This window comes from Corythoichthys intestinalis, chromosome 16 (genome assembly GCF_030265065.1).
Source record: "Corythoichthys intestinalis isolate RoL2023-P3 chromosome 16, ASM3026506v1, whole genome shotgun sequence".
In the NCBI taxonomy this organism is placed as follows: domain Eukaryota; kingdom Metazoa; phylum Chordata; class Actinopteri; order Syngnathiformes; family Syngnathidae; genus Corythoichthys; species Corythoichthys intestinalis.
In genome coordinates, this window is record NC_080410.1 from 47,221,820 (window position 1) to 47,249,026 (window position 27,207).

Below are 27,207 nucleotides of genomic sequence, written 5' to 3' on the forward strand. Positions count from 1 at the left end.
TATCTCTAATTATTCCGATTTTTTTTTCAACTCGGAAAAAAAATGATGACATTTAAAAAAAAAAAAAAAAAGATGAAAAAAAAATCTCGGAAAAAATTATAAATGATAATGCACGACCCCAGAAATAATGAACAGAAAATTCAGATTTTTTTTGTTTTTTAATTTGAAAACTTTATGTGGTCCTTAAACATATATATATATATATATATATATATATATATATGTGTGTGTATTAGGGGTGTCAAACGATTAAATTTTTTAATCGAGTTCATTACAGCTTAAAAATGAATTAACTGTAATTAATCGCAATTCAAACCACCTATAAAATATGCCATATTTTTTTGTAAATTATTGTTGGTATGGAAAGATAAGACACAAGATGGATATATACATTCAACATATGGTACATAAGTACTGTATTTCTTTATTATAACAATAAATCAACAAGATGGCATTACAATTATTAACATTCTGTTAAAGCGATCCATGGATAGAAAGACTTGTAGTTCTTAAAAGATAAATGTTAGTACAAGTAATAGAAATTTTATATCCAAACCCCTCTTCATGTTTTCGTTTTAATAAAATTTGTAAAATTTTCAATCAAAAAATAAACTAGTAGCCCGCCATTGTTGATGTCAATAATTACTTACACAATGCTCATGGGTGTTGAAGCCTATAAAATCAGTCGCACCCAAGCGTCAGCAGAGGGCGGCAAAACTCTGAAAAACACAACAAGTACACCTTTCACTGTGCTCTCATTTTAATCTGTTTGAGCGGGGCATTTGTGCGTTAACTGCGTCAAATATTTTAACGGGATTAATTTAAAAAATTAATTACCGCTCGTTAACGCGATAATTTTGACAGCCCTAATATATATACATACATATGGCAGAAAATACTTAGGTGACTTGAAGTTGTGCTCTGAGACCCCCAATTTGGCCAACTTTCAAAATTGTCCGATTTGCATGTGTGATAAATCACTGGAAACCTTAAAATCTCAATTTTCTGGGGGAAGAAAAATTTTGTACGTTTTTAAAAAAAACATTTTTTTTCAAAACAGGAAAACCCTATCTGGAAGTGAAAGCACGCAAGAGCAGAATTACAGACGCCATGACTTTAACGAGATATTATCGCGTAGTTACCTTGTTTCGGTCCAAAAACTCCATGTAGCATGTATCACTGAGTGTCAAGACACAGCTGTGAATGACCACAGCTGGATTTTTTAGGAATTTTATGGGTAAAACATGGTAATATAACAAGGGTCGCGATGCAGAAATTGCAGACATCAAGGAGTGGTCGAGATTTTCTTTTTCATATATGTCGGAAAACACTCAGGTGACATGAAGTTCCGCTCTGAGACCCCCAATTTGGCCAAATTTCAAAATTGTCCGATATGCATGTGTGATACATCCTTGGAATTCTTAAAATCTCAGTTTTCTCGGGAAAGAAAAATTTTGAACAGGCGGGCATTTAAAAAAAAAAAAAACATTTTAAACAGCAAAACCCTAACTGGAGGTGAGAGCACGCAAGAGCAGAATTAAAGACGCCACGATTTTAACGAGATATTATCGCGCACCTACCTTGTTTCGATCCAAAAACTCTATGTACCATGTATCACCGAGTGTCAAGACTCAGCGGTGAATGGCCACAGCCAGATTTTTTTTTTTTATTTGATGAGTGAAACATGGTGACCTAACAAGGGTCGTGATGCAGAAATCGCAGACAACAAGAAGTGGTTGAGATTTTCTTTTTCATATATTTACCCTTTTAAACGTTATTTTTCAATTTTTCTTTGTTTGGATCAATCATTTATCATCTAACATATCGGAGAAAATGCAACAGTCACAAAAAAATACAATTAAGCGATAGTTATGAGGTAGATGTCCGTGACTTTTTTTTACAGGCGCCAAATTTTTCATTGTGACATAATTTGTTTAAAAGTTTAAAATATGCGAGTGAATAATTTTTTTAAGTCGTTTTTTTTTTTAACTAAATATTAGACATCAATTAATGATTCTAAGCTAAAAATGACAGACATTTTGAATAGTAAATATAATTACTTACCTTCTTTTAATGGCTAGGTTGAAACAAAAACGGTTGCGCGACGTCTGTAAATGGGGGTTTTCAGGGTAAAACGGACAAATTAAAAATAGTTCGGGGGCTTAATGCGCCATGAATCTGCTATGGCAGCATATAGACATATTGTTCTATCAAACACAACATTTGTTTTGGCTTAAAATACTGCAGTTTCTTGTAAAGAGGAGCGCAAGAGCAGAAACTGCTTTTTCAGTCTTGTCTGTGTTTTCCGCCATATTCATTCATTCATTCATTTTCCATGACGCTTTTCCTGACGAAGGTCCCTTGTAAACATTTTTTTTTCCATTTTATTTTTGTTTGGATCAATTATTTGTCATCTCGCATATCGGAGAAAATGCGATAGTAATAAAAAAAATACAATTAAGCGATCGTTATGTACACAAATTGACAGATAGCGAACATAAGTTCCAAAAAGAAATCAGACGGTGTGGCAAAGTTGCATGGGCTTTACTGAAGTCATCTCTTTTTGACAGGAGCACGTTTCTTGTATTTTTGTAAAACTGAAAATAACAAGGCAATGTGTCAATAACTTGCATAAATCACAAAATAACATAAAATGTACACACACGTGTCCATTTGAGCAGTAGCACTAGCCAATTAGCTCACAAGCATCTAACAATGTAACTGCATTTCACCATATATGTGAACAAATTCAAATACACATCATCCATAACTATCTAATGCTCATGAATATAAACAAAGGAGGAATATAACTCACAAGCGGTGCATGTATTAGACACAAACAGTGTGATGGGGCTATGAGAACTGCCACTGAATACTGGATGCGGACGTTAGCTGGTCTGAATAGCACTGTCTATTAGTGTGAGTTCGCGTCGACATATAATCACGTCAGAAAAGCGCGCCGAAACCCAAATAATCAGCTGCACTGAATCGCCAGTAGAGGGCGACATTACGCCACATAACATATGCAAGTCACACCCAAGCGCCAGCAGAGGGCGGAAAAACTCCATAAAACACAATTAACAAGTTGGCCTTTCACTGTACTGACATTTAAATCTGTCTGAGCGGGCCTAGTGCGTTAATTGCGTCAAATATTTTAACGTGATTAATTAAAAAAATTAATTAACGCCCGTTAACGCGATAATTTTGACAGCCCTAGTCATAAGAATTCATTAATGCTCCTAGCAGTGTCATGTCATAATTATGACGATTGTATTACAATTTTAGGACGCCACAGTCAAATAAAGTTTTACCGGATATTATTCTCTTGCTTATTCAACTTTAAATCACAGGAGGGGCTTCCAAATGGATTGGACGTCTATCAGCGTCAATGGCACTGAAAATGAGCATTCACAACCATCCTACGGCACTACTTTCATTGTTGCTGCTCGTACGTCGAGGACAACAAAAGGAGTTTATGTAGCTGATGTTTACCTGAAAGGCACAGGTGCGGCCTTGCGCAGTCTGTACTGTAGGTAGGCCTCGCCCAGCCGGCGCTGCGTAAACATCCAATTTGCGAAGGTGGATGTGAGCGAGGCTTTATGATTCTGCGTCATATTCAAGGGCGGCGACCAAAACAAGCTTTATCAGATGAGTGTCAAAAAAGCTGAGTGAGTGATTTTGTTGAAGAAAACTATGTTGTCCTCTACGAAGGGGAAACATTTGGTTAATGAGAGGCGTGAAACCACTAATTGGTGCGTCAAATGACTGCTTTGTGGCAACGTGCTGACTCATCTGCTTTTACTCTGAAGGTCCAAATAGGAAATTGACTGTATTCACCTTCTGTTTTGACGAGGTACGGGAAACGATGTCATCGAGGGGCCCAAGCATCATAAGCGCCACCACAACCACCAGCATCAGCACAAGAATTCCTCCCGTCATCCGGGTTACTATAGCGACCTGAAGAGCTCGCAGCTACACAGTCGCCGAAAGAGGAGTCTCGGTAAGAAAAAGAAGCTAACTGATGGTGAACTGGCTTCATTTCACTCTCAGTTTTGCACGAAATTTGGCCTTAGATTGTACACTCACCGGCCACTTTATTAGGTACACCATGCTAGTAACAGGTTGGACCCCCTTTTGCCTTCAGAACTGCCTCAATTCTTCTTGGCATAGATTCAACAAGGTGCTGGAAGCATTCCTCAGAGAGTTTGGTCCATATTGACATGATGGCATCACACAGTTGGTGCAGATTTGTCGGCTGCACATCCATGATGCGATTCTCCCGTTCCACCACATCCCAAAGATGCTCTATTGGATTGAGATCTGGTGACTGTGGAGGCCATTTAAGTACAGTGAACTCATTGTCATGTTCAAGAAACCAGTCAAATGATTCCAGCTTGATGACATGGGGCATTATCCTGCTGAAAGTAGCCATCAGAAGTTGGGTACATTGTGGTCATAAAGGGATTGACATGGTCAGCAACAATACTCAGGTTGGCTGTGGCGTTCCAACGATGCTCAATTAGTACCAAGGGGCCCAAAGAGTGCCAAGAAAATATTCCCCACATAATTACACCACCACCACCACCAGCCTGAACTGTTGATACAAGGCAGGATGGATCCATGCTTTCATGTTGTTGACGCCAAATTCTGACCTTACCATCCGAATGTCGCAGCAGAAATCAAGACTCATCAGACCAGGCAACGTTTTTCCAATCTTCTATCATCCAATTTCGATGAGCCTGTGCAAATTGTAGCCGCAGTTTCCTGTTCTTAGCTGAAAGGAGTGGCACTGTTGCCTTTCTATCAGCTCGAACCAGTCTGGCCATTCTCCTCTGACCTCTGGCATCAACGAGGCATTTCCGCCCACAGAACTGCCGCTCACTGGATATTTTTTCTTTTTCAGACCATTCTGTGTAAACCCTAGAGATGGTTGTGCATGAAAATCCCAGTAGATAAGCAGTTTCTGAAATACTCAGACCAGCCCTTCTGGCACCAACAACCATGCCACGTTCAAAGTCACTCAAATCACCTTTCTTCCCTATATTGATGCTCGGTTTGAACTGCAGGAGATTGTCTTAAATCATGTCTACATGCTTAAATGCACTGAGTTGCCGCCATGTGATTGGCTGATTAGAAATTAAGTGTTAACGAGCAGTTGGACAGGTGTACCTAATAAAGTGGCCGGTGAGTGTATATATATTTTAGGGCTGTCAAACAATTACAATTTTTAATCGAGTTAATCACAGCTTAAAAACTAATTAATCGTAATTGATCGCAATTCAAACCATTATAAAATATGCCATAATTTTCTGTAAATTACTGTTGGAATGGAAAGATGAGACACAAGACGGATATATACATTCAACATACTGTACATAAGTACTGTATTTGTTTATTATAACAATAAATCAACGACATTAACATTCTGTTAAAGCGATCCATGGATAGAAAGACGGTAATCGGCACATGTATTTTTCGTATTACAAGTCGCACCTGAGTACAGGGGCGTCACTAGACCTAATACAATACTGGAGCACAGCGGGACACTAATGAAAAAGCAAAACAATTTTTTTCGCACTTTTTTTAGGGCAACCTTTTGGGCTACGAAATATCGCGATATATCACCTTTTCGATATATTGTCACACCCCTAATCATATTTAGAATTTTCAGTATTATTAAATCATTTTCTTTCTTTGACGATGTTAAAACAGTAGGCGGGTTGTTGTTGCGTTTCATTAGTTTGAGTGTTGTAAAATAAGCCAAAGTTATAGTTTATCATGGTCCATGGCACCTAATGAGTTAAAAAATGATTTACGAGTGTGACTTTCTGCTTTTTGTGTCGTTTAGAAGTTTCATTCTCACCACTTTCCATCCTCTTAACACTCATTGCAAAGTATAGCAACATTTAGTGGCTTTTTAATGGTGGCACAGCTGCTCTTTATGAGGATGTGTTTGTCGATGAGAGGCGAGACACGCGTCTGGAGAGGAACATGTCCTCCAGCGTGGAAATTCCAGACATTCGCGGCATCAAGTTGCGGCTCGCCGAGGCCTTCTGTCAGATTTCTTCATAAAAAGTCGCGCGGCGCGATATCTGATCGAGGGTCGCGGCGCGCCTGAAAGGAACCCGCCGCCGTTCACTCCGATTTCACATCAAGTGCATTGAGGTTGCATTCTAATAACTTCACTCTATCGACAGTTCGTATCTATTTCATGTTGCATGCTACCTGAGTTGCTCCAATTTACCCAAATTAACGCGATCTGACAAACGTCTCCTTCATGGAGTGACTCATCCAATTAATAGTCTGCAAAGGAATGTGGCGTACACACGGGAAGCGAAAGGAGCATATGACGCTATCGGAAATTGGCGCGATGGCTTTTGCACCTCCTTAACCCTGGGTGTGTCTCTCCCTCCAGTGGAGGAGGCGGTCCCGGCGGCGTGCAAGACGCGGACGGTGATCTACGAGATCCCCCGGAGTCAGGTGGACCCCACCTCGGCCAACTTCCTGATATGGCCGCCCTGTGTAGAGGTCAAGCGCTGCACGGGCTGCTGCAACACCAACAACATGCGCTGCCATCCTTCGCGCAAGCACCACCGCACGGTTAAGGTAAGCCTCATAAGCCCAGGCCATTTGGGGGCCCTAAGCAAAATAATGCCAAGGGGCCCATATTTTTGGCCCACCATTTCGTCACAGTGTACTGTGAAACCCATACATGCAATCCAACCCATACGTCCATATTTTGTATATTAATCAGATTGTGTTGCACTGCATACTTCTCACCCCAAATTATCGTCAGTACTTATAGTAGATAGCGCCAAACATTTTTCTAAAAGAGGAAAGAAAGAAGTTAAGGGAGAACTTTTATTTTTTTAAGCTTGTAATTAAGCATCAGAACTCACAAAAGTCAAATAAAGCAAACTGTAGTAAACAAAATAGAATATAAATTAAACAATTTCCAGATTGGGTGCCCCCTAGTGGTCAGGGGCCCAAAGCAGCTGCATAGTCTGCGTGTAGGCTGGGCCGGCCCTGCATAAGCCAATGTCATTAAAGGAACTCGAGGTGGGAACATCCGGGTAGCTCAAGATACGATTTGATTTGTGATACAAGGAGCACGAAAAACATAATATTTATTTTAGGGCTGTCAAAATTGTCGCGTTAACGGGCGGTAATTTTTTTTTTTTTAATTAATCACGTTAAAAAAATTTGACGCAATTAACGCACATGCCCCGCTCAGATTAAAATGACAGCAGTGTAATGTCCACTTGTTACTCGTTACCTGTTTTTTGTTGTTTGGCGCCCTCTGCTGGCGCTTGGGTCCAAATGATTTTATGGGTTAGGGGAGTGAGCATGTGTAATGCAGGGGTCATGAATTAAAAATCCTCTGGGTCCGAAATTAAAAAATTACAACAATCTCGGGTCCGGAAATATTTTTAATGCTTCTTTTTTTCCAAAAAATATAATCGTATCTTTACGCGGCCATGCTGATAATTACAACATTCAAAAATGTAAATAAAATATAAAAAATAAATTTATAGTAAGTAATAAATAATATTTAATAATAATTAATTAGGAATAAATAATAAAGCGATCATATTGAGCCCTTAATTCCGCTATTTTTTGAGAACGGATGGCAGAGTTCATAGGTAAACTTTGCGAAAAAGCTGCGTGCTTCGTCTCATAGTGCCTTTTCAAATTGCTGCTTTTTACAAGCGCTACCGTTGTTCGGCCATTCCTTACTACGTGGCGAAACGTCTACACAACGCTCAACGCGCTTGCGCAAGCAACCGCATGCATGCGCATATCGGTTAGAAGCGGCGAGTACTCACTATTTTTGTTTTTATTTAGTTTTTTAGAACCTTTTCATTGCCTCAAAAATACTTTTTGCATGTATTACCCTCTCATACTTTTAACCATTGTGGTTTTTTGTGTTAGCTTTGAAGCAGTTGACCACATTAGTCACGTAGCGTATTTAAACCGTCCTTATTTGGTATAACTGCATTTAAGTATTTTCTTAAGGCATTTTTTGGTACGTTCTTCCTGTATGCATCCAAACAAAACAAGTTTAGCGCGCATGGTAGTACTTTGGGTGTCAAATTCGACTAATGTAGGACGTTTCGCCAATGTAGCAGATTTTGGCAGAACACCGTCTCTGAACAGATGAGGCATAGCGGTTTTGTGCTGCCGCCAGGTAAAATGAACAAAAATGTGTAGTCTACTCCTCCTCAAACACTGTTTTCTGCATCATTCTTGCGTAGTTATGAGCACACCGTATGCCGTACCTTTTCGCCTCTTCCTCCAACTTCATTCGGCTCAGTTTTTGGCTGTCGCGCCGTGAAGTCTGGGAAGCGAGTGTGAGACATGCTGTTCTAAAAATAACTTTCAAATGCTTCACTCTCATTGGCTGGCTCACGCGCATCACCGCTAAGGTTTTTGTTTGTTGCCCACCTCCGCTCTGCAAAAAAAAAAAAAAGATTTTTGTTGTTACAACGTGTATTAGTCCAGACAGCTTGAGATCCGGTCCAGACGGCTTGGGGGTCTGGAGCCGGACCGAGGTCCGCGGTTCCATGACCTCTGGTGTAATGACATCAACAATGGCGAGCTACTAGTTTATTTTTTTGATTGAAAATTTTACAAATTTCAATTAAACGAAAACATTAAGAGGGGTTTTAATTGAGGCTGTCAAAATTATCGCGTTAACGGGCGGTAATTAATTTTTTAAATTAATCACGCTAAAATATTTGACGCAATTAACGCACATGTCCCGCTCAGACAGTATTCTGCCTTTTGGTAAGTTTTACAGCAAGGCTTTTTGTGCTGTCTAACAGCGAACTCTTGTGGTCGCTTTGCGACCTGGTTTATTGTTTTCTTGCCAGTTCAATATGGCTGCACGACATCTCGGGCTGACGCCTACGTTGTAATGTTGTGCTTATATGATCCTTGGACAAGATTTGTCCGTAAGTATGGTTGTTGAAAAGAATGTACATATTATGTTAGTAAGCGAAATGTTATATTTTTTGTATGAGACGCTTTTTGTTTATGTTTAGTGAACATGTATAGCGTGCTAAGCTAACGTTGTTGCTAATGCAATGCTTGTGTACTTTTTTTTTTGTAGTTTTACGACGGTCTAAAGTGGACAATGGTTTGAGGCCATTTTATTAATAAATCAGATGAAAAAGGAAGAACATTCCAACAATTTATTTTACACAATATATATATAATTTACAGAAAAATATGGCATATTTTATAGATGGTTTGAATTGCGATTAATTGCGATTAATTACGATTAATTAATTTTTAAGCTGTAATTAACTAAATTAAAAATTGTAATCGTTTGACAGCCCTAGTTTTAATACAAAATTTCTATAACTTGTACTAAGATTTATCTTTTAAGAACTAGTTTGTCTATCCATAGATCGCTTTAAGAGAATGTTAATAATGTTAATGGCATTTTGTTGATTTATTGTTATAATAAACAAATACAGTACTTATGTACCGTATGTTGAATTTATATATCCGTCTTGTGTCTTATCTTTCCATTCCAACAATAATTTTGCATTGATCATTTAGCCTATCAATTAATTAGGTTCATATTTGTGAGAAATGTAGCCCTGACCCCCACGTTCAACAATCTGTTTGGTCTTATTAATGTCCCATCCCCAGCAAATGCTGTTATATCGTCCCTACCAATGTTGAGACCAAACCTACGCCCTTGGGTAGTCATAATCCAAAATCCATAACTGGATGCCAAAGTCCTGCTTCCGTGCAGCCATCTCTCTGTCTTTGTGTCTGGACGACGCCATGTGACAAAGAACCAGCTGAAAAGCCCTTTATTTCCCCGCACAATTCCCAGAACCGTCTTGGTTTCTGTTCAGCGTCAAGAGGGTGGTCGGCGCGGCCCGAGATGAGTCAAAAGTGAACTGTGTTTGGACATAACTCGGCTCTTAGGCACGACAGCTATGAGCTCAGACACACTCGCGGCGTTCTTCGTCTTGTGTCTTGGAGTCTGGACTTTGTTGCATGAGCTTTTAATCATCGGGATGAAGCTCTGTGCTCGCTTCGGTGTGGGAATTTATAGGTGTTTTCTCACCAAAGTTTGGATCTGGACAACAGGGAGGCTGTATATACCTATTGTATAGCCCTTAATAGCGCGTGTGATTATGTTTTCTGATTAAAATGCAATATATACATACTAGGAGTGGGAACCTCAGGGCACCTCACGATACGATACGATTCGCGATACAAGGCTAACGACAACGATTATCTCACGATACAGCGATTATCGATATATTGGTCAGAAATTTAATACAGGATATTCTACGATACAACTGTTGAAATGATTAAAAAAAAAAAAAAAGATGTTTCAAAATAGAAAAAAATAGTGTTTAAGTCATTTATTAAACAGTGACACCTTTTCAGTGCAACATTGCTGTAAAATATAAATCTACTGCAAATTGTGTACCTGCACATATAAAGGAAACAAACCACAACCACTGATATTTCTTGGAGAGATCATGATGAATGGCACCCTTCATTTCTTTAAAGTTTTAAATCTTATGAAAAAAAAAATTAACAGTGCTGTAGGCGTCAGTCAGCAGTTGAGCTTGTCGTGGGGCAATGATAAAATTGGTGGGTCTTTTCTTCGTATATGATCTTTGTTGCCAAAAGCATTGGTTTGAGCACTATCTGCTTCAGCATTTGAAATGTCGGACTCAGTCACATTCTTCCTCACCTTAAAAACAACAAAATAAATTAAAAAAATATTAGCTACTTAATAGCTTTTGAATTGAAATCCTGATTTTTTGTGTGTGTTGGAACTATTGAGTTCGTTAAAAAAAATATGAATTGAATGGATAGAAATTATAAATGCGATAGTTACCTATTTTTAATATGTAGGCTACATTAATTATCATGCACATCACCTTATATATCTTGGAAGCTATTTAAGCCATTTTTGTAGCTTATTGTGTCAAATGGCAGTAATAACAGATTGTGTCGTAAACTAGATGGAAAGTGGTTCTCAAATATTATCAAATAAATCAGTAAATTCATGTAGAGTTGTTTGACATTCATTTTCATTCAGTTTAGGGTGCTGGTTTATTTTATATCAGCCAACACCAAATGTCATAACAATTATTTATGCAAATTAAAAAATCAATTACAAGAACATTGCACAACTTTCTTACCTCAAGTGATGAAAGCAAAGCAGTGAAGAAATCCTTGTCCACTTCGTCACCAGCTGCCAGTGGACCTTATTTTTGTTAGACAATTCTTGCATCCAGCAAAGTCCTTAATAACCTTACTTCCTTTCTTGCTGGTGTGAAATCAAAAGTGGGTCCACGTGTGTGATTTGTAGCAATATTTTTCTCACTTTTTCCTCCACCGTTCTCATGAAGCTTTTTTATTTTTTTCAACCCACTTGGAGCTTTCTCTCTTCTTCTCTCGACGACTTGTGCGCACTTTACCTTCACCGCAACTCTCGAGCGCCCCTAGTGGACTGCCAAGGAATTGCTCAACAAACATTGAGCAGTTTACAGCATCCAATTGCCAATATGTCAAATAAAAGTATCGATACTTGGCGGGAGCATATCGATAACCGATCGGGTTGCAAAATATCGTGATATATCTCTATATCGAAATATTGTCACACTCTTAATATATACACCGTATATTCCGGACTATAAGTCGCAGTTTGGCTGGGCCTGCAACTTATACACAAGTGTAACCCAAATATGTTTTTTGGGGTTTTTCTCCACTCTGACCCCCAACAGCCTTTTAAGTTCTGTTTTTTTTAGGATATAGTTATCTGAAAAACTGTAATATGTTATGTTAAGAGATGCCAGTTTTAACTGTTGTTCTTCATTTTATTATTATTACGTTAACTTATAATGTTTGTTCTTGGTTTCTGATAAATTAAAAAATGCTTTAGTGCACTTGCGCTATTTTCATAGATGGAGTTTGACTTTTGTTGGGGGGGGGGGCAAAACATGTTGATCACTCCGAAACGCAGTGTCAGCATTTAAAAAACATATATATACTGTATATATACAGTCACATGATCTGTTTGAAAAAATAATTTTGACGCATTATGAAATACTTTGTAGGATTCTTGTTCATTTCATTCTTATTTTGTTGTTTGTTTTATTGCTTTACAGCTTTAATAGACAAAATTGTAACGGCCAGGTCTTTTTTTTAAGGCCAAGTTTTTGACTTGAGGCTTAATCTTTGAGTTAACGCTGGTTTAACTTGTCAGTGGAGTTGATTTCAACAAATTCTGTGCAGTTTGTCAGTTATTTGTTTGTTTCAGGGTTCCGGTGTGGCTAAGCTATTGCGAGTCAATGGTGCCTGCTTAGCATGCCAATAAAAAAAACAATATTAATAAATCTAGCATAGTCAAATAAATTCAAAATGCAGATCGTTGTTTGAAATACCCATGCGGCCAAAACAATGTCACACCAAACTGCTGTAGTTAATGTCAATCTGTAGGACTTTTTTTTTTTTTTAGATGAGTAATGCGGCCACAGTAGAGAGGAGTGCTTCGGCCACTCTTGCTCAGTCTGCTGGGGAGTTGTTCCCACAACAACAACAACACAACAAAATCAGCTGTGAAAAATCGATATTATTTCACTCCACCCGGCTTGCCTCGACAGCCTGTTCCCTGCAGAGCTGCTGGATTACAAATGTTGCTGTACATACTACAATTATTGACATGCACTGGTAAGTTTTAATAACTGTCCTGAAAACATAGCCAGCACTATTGATTGCATGGGTCGTCGGTGATTCCCATGCATGCATATGTTGTTTTTTATTTATATGCTAAGCAGGCACCTTTGACTCACGCTAGCTTAGCCACTCGGAAGCCCTGAAACTAACAAATACCTAAGAAACTGCACAGAATTTGTTGAAATCAACTCCACCGGCTAATCAAACCCCCGCTAACTAGAAGATTAAGCCATATGTTAAAAAATCTTAACTTCCCCTTTAAATTCTTTTACAGGAAAGTCAATTACATGCAATGACATTTATCGGCCACTGGGAAGGCACTGCCCTCCTGCCCTCCTCTTGATGCATTTTTGGGCTGGTGCGACTTATAGTCCGAAAAATACGTCATCCCTCGCATTGGGTTAGAAATCTGCCTATATTTTTGCTAGTGGATCAAATTTGATCTGTGATTTACTTAGCCTGAAAATACTAAACCTTTGCAGTATATTGTTTTCGGGTTTGATTGATCCGTTTTCAAGTTTGGGCATGTTAAAAGTACCATTAATTTTAGCATACCAAAACTTGAGAACGGGTAAATTCTGACCAAAACACAATTTTTTTTTCGTTAAAAATTATCGTATTAAAAAAAAAAAAAAAATCCTAAACAAATAAATACACTAATTTTTTAACTACAGTTTGTCATCGGGGTTACAACTAGGGCTGCAACTATCGAATATTTTAGTAATCGAGTAATCGACTGAAAATTCTATCGATTAATCGAGTAATCGGATAAAACAAATATATTTTTAGGTGAAGAGCAATTACAGATATACATGAGAAAACAAGACATTTTATCATTTTCAGTCAATCAATGTCTTTATTTTTGATGTATATTGTTGAAAACAGCCAACAATTGCATCTCAGATGTAACTAGAATTTAAAAAAAAAAAAAAAAAGACTAATTCACTATATATATATATTGTAATATATATATATATATATGTATATACACACACCTAAAAATGCCTTTACGCTTGATAACACACATCACTTAAAAGTAAGGATTTTTTCGCACGTTTTTCAATTGAATTTCTATTTGTGTCAAGCCATTTTTAAGTTCTAGTAAAGTTTTAAGTTAGTCTAAACTGTAAGTCCTGATAGGATTTTGAATTTTTGCAGTGTTAAAAATAAATTTATGATACAGGCTGTATTGGAGCACATTAGGGACTAGTGCTACTTGGTGTTTTATCCAGCAATGACTACTGAGCTAAAATTGATAGTTAGCATTATTGAGTTTTTATTTGACACCCTCATCACTCCACAACGCTATGTTATGTTAAAGCCTGTATGTAAGACACATTAGCCACGCATCGAAAATGGTCTTAATTAATAGAAACCTAGCCCTCCGCAGGGCTAACGTTACGTGAGCTAGTAGTGACAGTAACGTTAATCTTATATATTAGCGCTCTTTATTAGCGCTTAGCGCTCTACTGCTTTAAGATGGCGGCTGTTTGCTAACGCTGCCCAGACGCGGCCTAGTCTGTCATTTCGCATCTAGTTCAACATACATGTGATTTCTATGAGACTCATCAGATGCTAGCTGCAACTAACGTAGCATGTGCAGGCTAGTATTTAGCAACGTCGGCGTCGTTTGTAGCGGCTGTCTGCTGCAGTAAGTTTTTTTTTTTGCTTCTTCCTCTACGCACGTGACATCAGCGCGTTGTCCCGCATTAAAAGTAGTCCGAGCAAAACGTGATGCTTAGAGCTGTCAAAATAAATGATTACTCGAGGTGCATAAAATTACTCGGATCAGTTTTTAAACTCGAGTTACTCGAGTTGCTCGAGTATTCGTTTCAGCTCTAGTTACAACGTACCCGACCTACGGGATTTTGACTTTTCGACACCAGAGTCCCGTCCGCCATTCTGTCTCCAGTCGTTTTTGGGTTTTTTTCGACACCAGAGTCCCGTCCGCCATTCTGTCTCCAGTCGTTTTTTGTTATTTTTAGTCACTTAAACAGTACCTGCATGTACCTCACAATATCTTATTTTTTTACCTCATTTTATTAATATGACATGTAATACACATTTTTGGCCAGTTATTTTGAGTTTTAAGGGGTATTTAGCGGTACTTAAAGGGTTCAAGCCAACTTATGCGAAGGTTTGTGTTACGTTGCCAGCGTAGGAACAGAACTCGCTCGTAATTCAGGGACTACCTGTATAAGTCGCACCTGCTTAAGTCGCACACACCAAATCTGAACCCCCCCAAAAATCATTTTTCATACAGAAGAGATACTGAACTATAGACTGTCTAAGGACTTAGGTGACACAATGCACAATCCATGAAGGTGTCAGCAAGAAACTAAAACAAGTGCTGACGAACATTCCCAGGGCCTTTTTGTTCATCCCCACTCGCCTCCTTGTGTGTACATGGGGTTCGGTCAGATGTTCTGGTTATTAAACGTTGAGAAATGCTGACACACGTGGAAGCGGGAGGGTCTGTTCGCACGCAAACACGTCAATAGGAGCTCTGTCTGGGCTGGAACCGTCTGGAAGACCAAGGGAACACATACGTGATCCGGGTGTCCTCTGTTTGACACTGGAAGAAGAGGGGAAAATGACGGCATCGTTGAGTGTTTTCGAGCCAGGAGCTAGCCAAACGAGATTCAAACCCAGATCTTCCGACTTTCGGGCAAGCGTACTAACCACGAGGTCACTTGAGGCGTCACAAAATCTATGAAATAGTCCTCTTTTTCTCAACTAGAATTCAAAACTCTTGAACCGTTTTGTTAACTTTTAATCCTCCCCAAAAAAAGGAACCGGTTAGCTTTGCGTCAATGGCGAAAAAATGACTCAAGCTTCTTTTGATTCATTTCCTCTCTGAATAGAAGTCCACTTTGTGCGTGCCCTCACATTTATTAGAAATCTAAAAACGTCCCGCAGTTGTTTTGCTAGCGCCGGGCCGCAGCTAGGAAAAGAACACACTTGCTGCCACTTCGCATTTGTCCAAATACACCTTCATTTATGGATTTATTTAAGAATTTATTCCCCTGCTTTTTCCTTCACGCTTTCGCTTCTTGTAAATCTGGCGGCTGAGCACAACGGACAACTTTAATTAACTGAAAAGACACTCCAAATGCATGAATCATTCCGTATTCCCCCAGAGACTTCTCAGACAGGAAGTAAGCACACGCGGGAGTGTGCTCTTGCATTCTTTCACATTGTGTACTTGTGTGCGCATGTATGAATAGCGAAGCCTTTCTGTTTGTTCTCCCACCGGTAAACAGGCCACGACAAGGTTTGAACTCATTCACCTCATTCAAATTGTGTTAGAGCTCCTATAATGCCGAAAAGGTAGTTTTTGTGTGATATTTCTCCAAATGAGTAATGAGAACACTCTAACTTGTATCAACTGGTCTCAACCTTACACCGTATAAGGTAGCTTCATCTAATCATCGTGGTGTATTTTGGCAACACGTCACTTTTGATGGCCCCAAGTACAAGTATTTGGCAGAGGTCCTCCGGGGTCATCGGCTCACATCTGTGTAAACCGAAGAGGGAGATTGTTTTCGTCTGTGTGCGCGAGACAGAGCGCGCACTATGCTACGCCGCGTAAACTCCCCCACCGCAGCGTGGCGACAAGGCCATTTGTGCGCGAGGAAGACAGAGTAATGAAGTGTTGATGGCCGCCCGATCAAAGCCGAGGCTTGACGGGGGCCAGGCGGATGTGGCCTCGCTGCTGAGTGTGGGGGTCCTGGCCGCTGAAAGCCAAGCACCCCCTTCCTTCCTAACCCTGGCACATATGATCGCTTTGGCTGTTACCTCGGTGACACCAGGTCAGATGCAGGACTCTCAGAAGTTCTAGAGCTACCATAACTCAGGTTGTTAAGTATGCAAAACAACTGCCGGATAAGAGATGGGACCAGGACCATGTCAGCAGTCTCTTTCATGTTTTGAAGAACCGCTAAAGTTCTGAGCTGGTATTAATAAAACTTGACCAGATTTAGATTAGCTGTAATTTTTGGGGGATACCCGATGCCACCCAGACTCTGTTTCCAAAGGACCCTAGGTAAATCGAGCCCCTTCTTTGGTGACCATCCATCCATCCATCCATCCATCCATCCATCCATCCATCCATCCATCCATCCTCTACCACTTAATCCGGGGTCAGATTGCGGGGGCAGCAGGGAAGCCCAGACTTCCCTCTACCCAGCCACTTCAACCAGCTCCTCCGGCGGGATCCCAAGGCGTTCCCAGGGCAGCCGAGAGACGTAGTCACTCCAGCGTGTCCTGGGTCATCCCTAGTGCCTCCCGCTAGTGGGACATGCCCAGAACACCTCTCTGGGGCCTCCCGCTGGAGAGAAATGCCCGGAACACCTCTCCAGGAGGCATCCGAACCAGATGCCCGAGCCACCTCAACTTGCTCCTCTCAATGCAGAGGAGTAGTGGCTCGACAGAATCCCTCCCAGATGGCCAAGCTACTCACCCTATCTCTAAGGGAGAGCCCGGACACCCTGCGGTGGAAACTCATTTCGGCCTCTTGTCTCCGTGATCTCGTTCTTTCGCTCACGATCCACAGCTCGTAACCATAGGTGAGGGTAGGAACGTAGATCGACTGGTAAATCGTTCGCCTTTTGGCTCAGCTCCTTCCTTACCATTATGGACTGATGCAGAGTCCGTATCACTGCAGAAGCTGCACCGATCCGCCTGTCGATCTCCCGCTCCTTCCTACCCGCACTAGTGAACAAGACCCCGAGATACTTAAACTATTTTTGGTCATTATAATAATAATAATAATAATAATAATAACAATAACAATAACAATAATAATAACTTAACAGGACAGTACAGGATTTTTAGACTTAATGTAAAATACTTTTCTACTTCATGCATGCTGCGTGTATCGATGCCCTGATGAGTACGCAGAGATTTGAACTGAGACTGCCCCAAAAAGCCCTTTCTCTTCCTTTCAATACAGTGGGTTCGTGTCGACCACCAGAGGTGTAGCAAGGGTCCCCGGGGGCCCCTGGCAACAAGCAACATGGGGCCCTTCGAGCGTGTGCAAGTAAGGGGGACAGTTGGACTTGGAGCAATAGCATATTTAATAAAAGTATAATAACGCCTCGGTCTCATAGTTCGCTTTTTAGGACACTCAAAGTGCCCGGCTTCTTCTACATTAGGACATAAAACTACAGTATCATAGTACACTCACCGCTGTCTTGCTTCCTTTTCTCCTCCTCTGTTTTTTTTATTCTTTCTGTTGTCGCTTCCAGAAGGATAACTTCTCTTCATTTGGATGTACGCCAATTAAAAAAAAGCCAAATCGCCGCTCAATCTCACTTTGAGTCACGTGTGGGGGTGTGAGGGGGTGTAGAGCAAGTGAAGGGGCCCCTTCAGGGAACTTAGACACAAGGCTTTCACTGGCACTGTCACACTTGTTGCTGCGACAGTGCAGTAAAGCTGCGTGCGCTAAATCTGTTGTTGAGGGCCCTAGGCAATTGCCTGGTTTGCCTAATGGGACGCGACGCCTCTGTCGACCACTCTGGGCGAACATGTGCATTCACGCGGCTGCAGGGGTTTCAAACCAATTCCACAAAGGGCCGCAGTGGATCCTGGTCTTTGTTCCAACAGATCTAGCAAAGAAAGTTCAACCAATGAGGTTTCTGCTAAAACAAGCAGCACCAGTCTGCAATCAACTGATTGCACTTGTAAAACACCAGATTAGTGAAAAAGTATTCATCTGGTTTGGTTGGAGTGAAATCTAGCACCCACTGGTGGACTGTTTTGAGACCCCTGGGTTGGATGAGAAGTATGTTTTTAGGCCCAATGGGTCATGGGAGGATCCCAACCAGGCCAAGCAATTGCTCGACTACCGCCGAGCCGGCTGGATCGCATCAGTAGTATTTTAATCCGCTTTATTTTCCTCCTTCGCTCTCCTGTGACTTCACCCTCCACTCCCTGGTCCACCGCTGGAGTCTGATTGTCTGTTATATGAAGTTGTCGTTCACTCCCTCGCTCGCGTTCCACTCGTCTAGTCGGTTCACCTCCGTGACCTCCTCCATTGTTCTGAGGAGGATCATAAAGACGTGATCGGAGGGGGATTCTTTGATATTTGATCCAGCGCCTTCTGCCGCCCTCAGATATCCACATCTGGCGATCCGTTATGTTTCGGGAGCCGTGCCACGCCACGCGGGGTCTTTGTGGGCATTGCAGATTACCTCCAGACGTGATAAATGCTGCTCTTTCTTTTGTGATAACCCTGCCACTCGTTGGTCGGAACGCATGTTATGACGGGTTGAAGAAGAGGGCAGCAGTATGTTGTCTCGCATCTCAGTTCCTCTGGGTTCTGTCTTTTTGCGGGGCTGACCTAATTTCTGATGAGTCGCCATCCCGCCCGATAGCTTCGTTCTCTAAACAAACACGCAATCTTATTTATTTTCACTAGTTTTTCTGTCCCCTGTATCCAAAAGTTGGCGGCCCTGCAGCGCACATCCACATCCCTGTTGTGTTTTCCTTGGAAGGCGTGAGTAAAACTTTCCCCTCCGTCATGCTCTCATCGGCGCTCAGGGAATTCCCAATTAAAGCCGAGCAAGACAATCAGCTTCACACAGAGGTTCTTGTCTGAAGAGGGGGGGGCCTGGGACTAACCAAAGGGGGTGCACTTCCCAGAGCCCCCTGCCTCACCCCAACCCCTCGGATCGGATATCATTCCCCCAAGCCGCTCAAGGGACTCTTTCTCAGGGCCCCGGCTTTCTCGGGAGCAGCTTGATTTATACAAAGAGTGTAAGGGCCCCCCCCGTCGTAGCACGGGGGTCTCTTTTCTGATGTGTGTTTTATGTGGGAAGTCATTGACTCTGCGCCGGATAAGAAGCCTTTGTACACAGAGTGAAGAAGTCCACGCGAAATAAATCTTGCCAGGGAAGAAGGCTTGCCTTGCCTTCCCCGTTAACACCTTTCCATAACGCAGATTCGCACAGAAAATGGGAAATACAGTGGTGCCTCAAGATGCGTAATTAGTTCGTTCCAGAGTGGGTTTCACATCCGGGTTTTTTTCCGTCACGTAAATAACGCTGTCACGACTCCTGGCCAGAAGCAAACTGGATGATGTTTCGGGGAAGTCTGTAAGAACTGGTACACCCCTGTCCAGGGACTGTGGCTCTTCTGACCATTGGACTCCCATAGCCAAACGCACACACAGAGTTGACAAAAGAAACCCCAACCAAAACACAAATCCAGTATTTTGTCTGTCCTGGCAAGAGGGCTTGTTGATTTTGTTCTTTTTTTCAAAATCAAGTACTGTACACGACAATACCCCATGTACAGTGGTGCCTGTAGATCCAAAATCAGTTCGTTAAGAAGTGGTTTTCGCATCATGGTTTTTTCATATCATGAATCGAGTTCTGTGTGTTTCGACTATCAATGTGGCTCAAGAGATTCAAGAATTTGGAATTCACTAGCGGTCCCTATACCCACATGTTTGCTGATGCCATGAGAAGCATTGCCAACCAGTGTTGTTAATATCGGCGTTAGAATATAACTATCTAATTGATTACTTTTCTCATCTTGGCAACGCCGTTACTGAGGCGAGAAAGGCACTATTAGGGTTGTTCCGATCATGTTTTTTTGCTCCTGATCCGATCCCGATCGTTTTAGTTTGAGTATCTGCCGATCCCGATATTTCCCGATCTGATTGCTTTTTTTTTTTTTTTTGCTCCCGATTCAATTCCAATCATTCCCGATAATTTTTCCCGATCATATACATTTTGGCAATGCATTAAGAAAAAAATGAATAAAACTCGGACGAATATATACATTCAACATACAGTACATAAGTACTGTATTTGTTTATTATGACAATAAATCCTCAAGATGGCATTTACATTATTAACATGCTTTCTGTGAGAGGGATCCAGGGATAGAAAGACTTTCTTAAAGGATAAATGTGACTCTGTATATTGTGACTAAATATTGCCATCTAGTGTATTTGTTAAGCTTTCAGTAAATGATACTGCAGCCATTTCACTTCTGCCCAAATGCATGATGGGAAGTGCAACCATGACTGTGCGTAGGCGCAACAATTGATATATTTTCTCTGCGTTGAAAAAGAACATAGGGTGTTAAGAAAATGATTAACTACTACCTTTCTTCCCCACACTCCCTCCCACGTTATTTTTAATTGCTGAGAGAGGTATTGTAAGGATTTAGCCACATAATAAATGGCTCCAAAGGCTGTCAAAAGTCTCTCTACTCATTATACGCTGCCTTTTAGCGCTATCTATAAGTAACACGGCGTCTTTATAGATTGAACACGACAATGCGTTAATTATTTAACCTGATTAATTAAAAAATATAATTACCGCCGTTAACGCAATAAATTTGATAGCCCTACTTTAAGCCAAAACTACTCTGGATGAGTGTAAGACATTTTGTCTGTAACGTTAAATACAATTAGAAAACGATTGAAATAAAAAATATATATATATTTAAAAAAAGGCATGTCCGATATTTTTTTGCCGATTCCGATACTTTGAAAATGACGTGATCGGATGCCGATCGATCGGGACATCGTTAGTTACTATGCGTTACTATGTTGGTTGAGTGACGCAAGAAAAGTCTGAGGGAGACGGACTCATGGACAGGAGTGGGGAGGAAGCAAGGGAGTTTTGACGCCGTTGCAAACGCGATGCTAGGTGGCTCCAATAATACCTGACTGAAGCCGATAGCCTCCAAACCACGCCCACATGATGCTACGGTAGATATCACATGTGATAGAACTATATGCAAATGACAGACACGGCGGCATTAGCAACACGTGTTAAGAACTAGATACGTTAGTTAACAGCCGCCATCTTAAAGCAGTAGACCTCTCAGGAAGGCTCTGTTATAGAGAACCTTCCTAGCGAACCTAAGTAACTTTTTATCTAAAATACTCCTACAGCAGCAAAATCTTGACTTAAATCTATCTTTAAACGATGAAACAGTTTTAAAACTTACACATTAGGGTGTGACAAAATATCGAAATGGTGATATATCGTGATACTTTGTATCCCAAAAAGTTATCGATATGCTCCTGCAAGAATCGAGATATCGTTTTAAAAAGGTGTCAATGGCTAAAAAAAAATAAAAATAAAAAGGAACCAACAAGTTGCTACCAAAATCTTATATATATATATATATTAAAAAAGGCATGTCCGATATTTTTTTGCCGATTCCGATACTTTGAAAATGACGTGATCGGGCCCGATCGAAGGTGGAGTGGTTGAGGTGGGCACCATATATGCCAACTGGGTAGCCGGCATTTGCCAGGTTGACGGTTCACTGGGTAAGTGGAGGTATCGTGAGCAGGTTGTCAAAAATCAATATATAGGTAGTCCCCGGGTTGCGACGTACTCGATTTACGAGATTTTGACTTTACGACACAAGAGTCTCATCCACCATTTTGTCTCCAGTTGTTTTTGTCGCATAAACAGTACCTCATTGTACCCCACGGTATATTATCTTTTACTTACTTAATTAATATGACTTGACACAAAACAATTGGTGTTCAAATGTCCATCGAGTCTGATCCATACGTAAATTTAGTAGATCAAATTAGCCAATTTGCCTAACAAAAGTACGCTATCTTAAATGCTACGAATGCTAGCCTACTTATTGGGAGCGTGGCTCAGTGGTAGAGTAGTTGCTCCCAACCCAGAGGTTGTGGGTTCGATTCTCTGATGCTGATCCTAAGCATCCTTGAGCAAGATACTGAACCCCACATTGCTCCTGGTGCTGCGTCACCAGTAGGTAGATGGCGATGTAGTGTAAAGCGCCTTGAGCGCCTTGAAAGGTGGAAAAGCGCTATACAATTATATTACCTTTCTATGACGACCTCCTATCCTGTAGTTGTATACAGGGATATTGGTGTGTTAAGCGGCACAGGCCAAAGTCAATCGCCCAGAATGTGGTCGTTGATAAATTGTTTATTATTTCTGCGCGGCCCGGTACCAAATGCGCCACGGACCATTTACCATTTACAACTCTCATAGCAGCTCGCTCACACGTAACTCCACAAACTGTAGCTGTAAAACTTAAACGTCATTTTCAAAGTATCGGAATCGGCAAAATATATCGGACATGCCTTTTTTTAATATATATATATATATATTTTTTTTTTAAATTAAATCGTTTTCTAATTGTATTTAACGTTACAGACAAAATGTCTTACACTCATCCAGAGTTTTGGCTTGAAGAAGGGCTATCAAATTTATCGCGTTAACGGCGGTAATGAATTTTTTTTTAATTAAGCACGTTAAAATATTGTAACGGATGCGCTGCACGACCCACTCACGCATTGTCGCGTGCAATCTATAATGGTGCCGTTTTACCTATATATAGAGCTAAAAGGCAGTGTAAAATGAGTAGAGTGGATTTTGGCAGTCTTTCGAGCCTTTTTTTAATTGGCTAAAGCCTTACAATCCCTCTCTCAACAATTAGAAATTTCGTGGGAAGCAACGTGGGGAAGAAAGGTAGTACGTGATCTTTTTCTTAACACCCTATGTTATTTCTCAACGCAGAGAAGATATATCAATTGGTGCCACTACGCACAGTCATGGATGCACTTCCCATCATGCATTTGGGCAGAACAGTTAAATGGCTACAGTATCATTTACTGAAAGCTCAACAAATACTAGATGGCAATATTTAGTCACAATATACAAAGTCACATTTATCCTTTAAGAATTACAAGTCTTTCTGTCCGTGGATCCCTCTCACATAAAGAATGTTAATAATGTAAATGCCATCTTGAGGATTTATTGTCATAATAAACAAATACAGTACTTATGTACTGTATGTTGAAAGTATATCATCCGAGTTTTATTTATTTTTTCTTAATGCATTGCCAAAATGTATATGATCGGGAAAAATTATAGGGAATGATTGGAATTGAATCGGGAGTAAAAAACAAAAAAGCAATCGGATCGGGAAATATCAGGATCGGCAGATACTCAAACTAAAACGATCGGGAGCAAAAAAACATGATCGGAACAACCCTACACAAATATATATTAGCTGAAACAACTTACAGCCTGATGTGGGCCAAACCAGAGCGCAGCTATCCTTTATCCACGTCAGACGTCTGAGTCTGCTTCTAAATCATACAAGGTGACAGTCAAATGTTCGATACTAGTGTTTTAGACTGGCCATGGTTGAAATGTCTGGTTTCGAATTCAACTCCCAAAAGTCGTCTTAGTGATTCCTGGTTTTGAACGAGTCTTGATCTTGTCTTAGTCAACACTATTTGGTTACTGTACCAAAGTGAAGTGATTATCGGTTTGCTTTCATCTCTGTGCTGATTAAGTATGACCACTGTTTTCCAAGTTAATTAATGTCTGACCGGCTTACTGTCCTAGTGTTTTGTTCCGAACAATAAAGCCTTGATACGGTCTCCGTCGCCTTATCTGCCCCGTCGCTGTTTGCGTTTCTTCCACGGGTAACCTAGAAACTTGCCGTTAATAGGTAACACATGAATGTCATCTGATGCTGTTCTTGATCACAGTCGGTCCCCCTCTGCCCTCTTCCTCAAATAACCCCCTCGTGTTTGCAAACACGCAGTGGAGGGGTTCTCCTTGGCGCGCTCGCTCCATCGCCGATCCCGTCACCTTCGCCGTGTCGAGGCCCGATGATGGTAAACACGCCATCTCCGAGCCAGACGCCATTGTCCTCTGTTTGCTCACCGCATACCTCATTGCTTGTTCACTCTCTTTCACCCCGTTTTTTTCACTGCTTCCCCTGTATAAAAAGACACATTTACAAAGGGTAAAGCGTTCACTCACTTTGTAGACGAGGTTGCCCCCCTGAGCTTTTGTTTCACGGCATTGGCATGAGAGACACGGTGCTGCGTGAGTGTCAACATGCTTTTGTTTTACCAGACATACTCGGTATGTTCAATTGTCTGCGTGACTAATTCGCCACCGGGCAGTAGGCCAGAGCAGGATGGAGGAAGAAAGCCTCTCCCGTCTTCTGCCGACCGTATCGCCAGAGAGCGGCGGCCCGGAGGATTGTTGGTTCATATCATTTGCCATGCGGTGAACTGCGGATGAGTTGAAGAAGGAGGGTGCTTGGGTTGCGTGGGATATTGTTTCCATGTGCCCTCCAGGCCCTCACTGATAAACGTAGAAGTTACCTGCATGTAGTACTTGGATCGGAGAGTGAAAAAGCATGTAGCCACCTCCCTTCTTACACAACCCGATAACCTTCGAGCTGACTTGTCTGTACACCTTTAACCCTTTATCGGGTACTCCTTTAACTCATTGACTGCTATTGATGGCACTAGACGTGAAATCCATTTTGACCGAGGTGGTTGGCAGTAAGGTTGTTCTGATCATGTTTTTTTGCTTCCGATCCGATCCCGATCGTTTTAGTTTGGGTATCTGCCGATCCCGATATTTCCCGATCCGATTGCTTTTTTTTTTGTGCTCCCGATTCAATTCCAATCATTCCCGATAATTTTTCCCGATCATATACATTTTAGCAATGCATTAAGAAAAAAATGAATAAAACTCGGACAAATATATACATTCAACATACAGTACATAAGTGCTGTATTTGTTTATTATGACAATAAATCCTCAAGATGGCATTTACATTATTAACATTCTTTCTGTGAGAGGGATCCACGGATAGAAAGACTTGTAATTCTTAAAGGATAAATGTGACTTTGTATATTGTAACTAAATATTGCCATCTAGTGTATTTGTTGAGTTTTCAGTAAATGATACTGTAGCCATTTAACTGTTCTGCCCAAATGCATGATGGGAAGTACAACCATGACTGTGCTTAGAGGCACCAAATGATATATCTTTTCTGCGTTGGGAAGTAACATAGGGTGTTAAGGAAAAGATCAACCACTCGTTCTTCCCCACATTGCTTCCCACGATATTTCTAATTGTTGAGAGAGGGATTTTAAGGCTTTAGCCAATTAAAAAGAGGCTAAAAAGACGCCAAAATTCTCTCTACTCATTTTACGCTGCCTGTTAGCTCTATATATAGGTAAAACGGCGCCACTATAGATTGAACGAGACAATGTGTGAGTGGGTCGTGCAGCGCATGCGTTAATTGCATTAAATATTTTAACGTGATTAATTTAGAAAAAATAATATTACCGCCATTTACGTGATAAATTTGATAGCCCTACTTTAAGCAAAAACTAAAGACTCTGGATGAAAGTAAGAAATTTTGTCTGTAACGTTAAATACAATTAGAAAACGATTTAATTAAAAAATATACATATATTAAAAAAAGGCATGTATGATATTTTTTTGCCGATTCCGATACTTTGAAAATGACGTGATAGGACCCGATCGATGCGACATCGGTAATCGGAATGAACCCTTTAACTCATTCACTCCTAGCCATTTTCACTGGAGCAAGGCTCTTCGCTTCTGGCCATTTTACTGGATTTTGACTGATTTTGCAAGGCCCACAAAAAATTCTGTTGTATTGCTATATAAACATGGAACCCATCAAAAGAAAGATTTGGCTCTCTTCTTTCAGCTGGAAAAAAAGTTAGTTCATATCTTTTTTTAGAAATCAGCATTAGAAAATAGCTTAGTTTGAGCAATTCTCCCATTTCTGATGAAAAAACTGAGAAATTGAGCTTTTTGTGAAAGCATACATTTCAAACATAACTTTGACTTTAACACAGCTATTCTTTGCTTTAGTTATATCCCAAACATCTGAATAATGTTTTCCTTTTACAAAATAGCATAAACAACAAGACAAATAGAGCTTTTGATAGCAAAGTAACAATTTATTTACACATAACTAACTGAAAGATGACGCTATTGTGGCCGTGACAGCCGGTTAAACCTTTCCCTCATTGCCGCCTGTTTCAAAAAATTAAATTTTTTTGATTCTCTGCGGGCTCTGCTTGTGAGCAGCACGGACTCAACGGCATCTAGTGGTCCCGGTCGTTCTGCTCGGTCGTCCAGCACCTGGCATCCATTCGGTCTACTTCCGCCGGTGCCACGCCTTTGTGGCTTGGCCGTTCGTTGCCGTTGAATACGGTTGCGGGTCTTACCAAATGCGCTACTGCCCTCCAGTGGCGAGTTTTATTTCTTTAAAATGGATTTTCAGCTTTGTGCTTTGGAGCTAAATTGAATCAGAACCCACAGATGTCTCTTGTAATAAAAAAAAACAAAAAAGATGTATAAATAGGTCTTTGGGACACCGAAACAATTAAAAATAGAACGTATTTATACGTATTTGGGAGCAAATGAGTTAAGTTGAAGGCTCAGAATCCCTGCAGTTATTGTTGCTGTTTGCTAGGCTCAGAATCCCTGCAGTTATTGTTCCTGTTTGCTAAATTTCAAGTCTGTAAATCTGTCTAGAGCATAGGGTAGGGTGTCCTCTTTTGCCAGGACATGTCCACTTTTTACATCCTTCCCGGGGCGTCCGGCGGGGTTTTATAAATTCATGAAAATGTCCGGTTTTCATTATATTTCAAGGGAACAATTATCGTGTGTTGAA

At 40.7% G+C, this 27,207-nt stretch overlaps 1 protein-coding gene across 3 annotated transcripts in view; it reads left to right on the forward strand.

The window, feature by feature from the left end:
* Positions 1-27,207, forward strand: part of pdgfab (platelet-derived growth factor alpha polypeptide b) — a 51,022-nt gene that overhangs the window by 15,218 nt on the left and 8,597 nt on the right. For all 3 annotated transcript variants that reach the window (XR_009060890.1, XR_009060889.1, XM_057817612.1), the window contains exons 3-4: positions 3,854-4,000; positions 6,416-6,606. Coding sequence is in view for 1 of the 3 variants with exons in the window: in XM_057817612.1 (XP_057673595.1) it covers positions 3,854-4,000; positions 6,416-6,606 (338 nt within the window). In the remaining 2 variants the exon portion in view is untranslated. The remainder of the gene's footprint in view (positions 1-3,853; positions 4,001-6,415; positions 6,607-27,207) is intronic.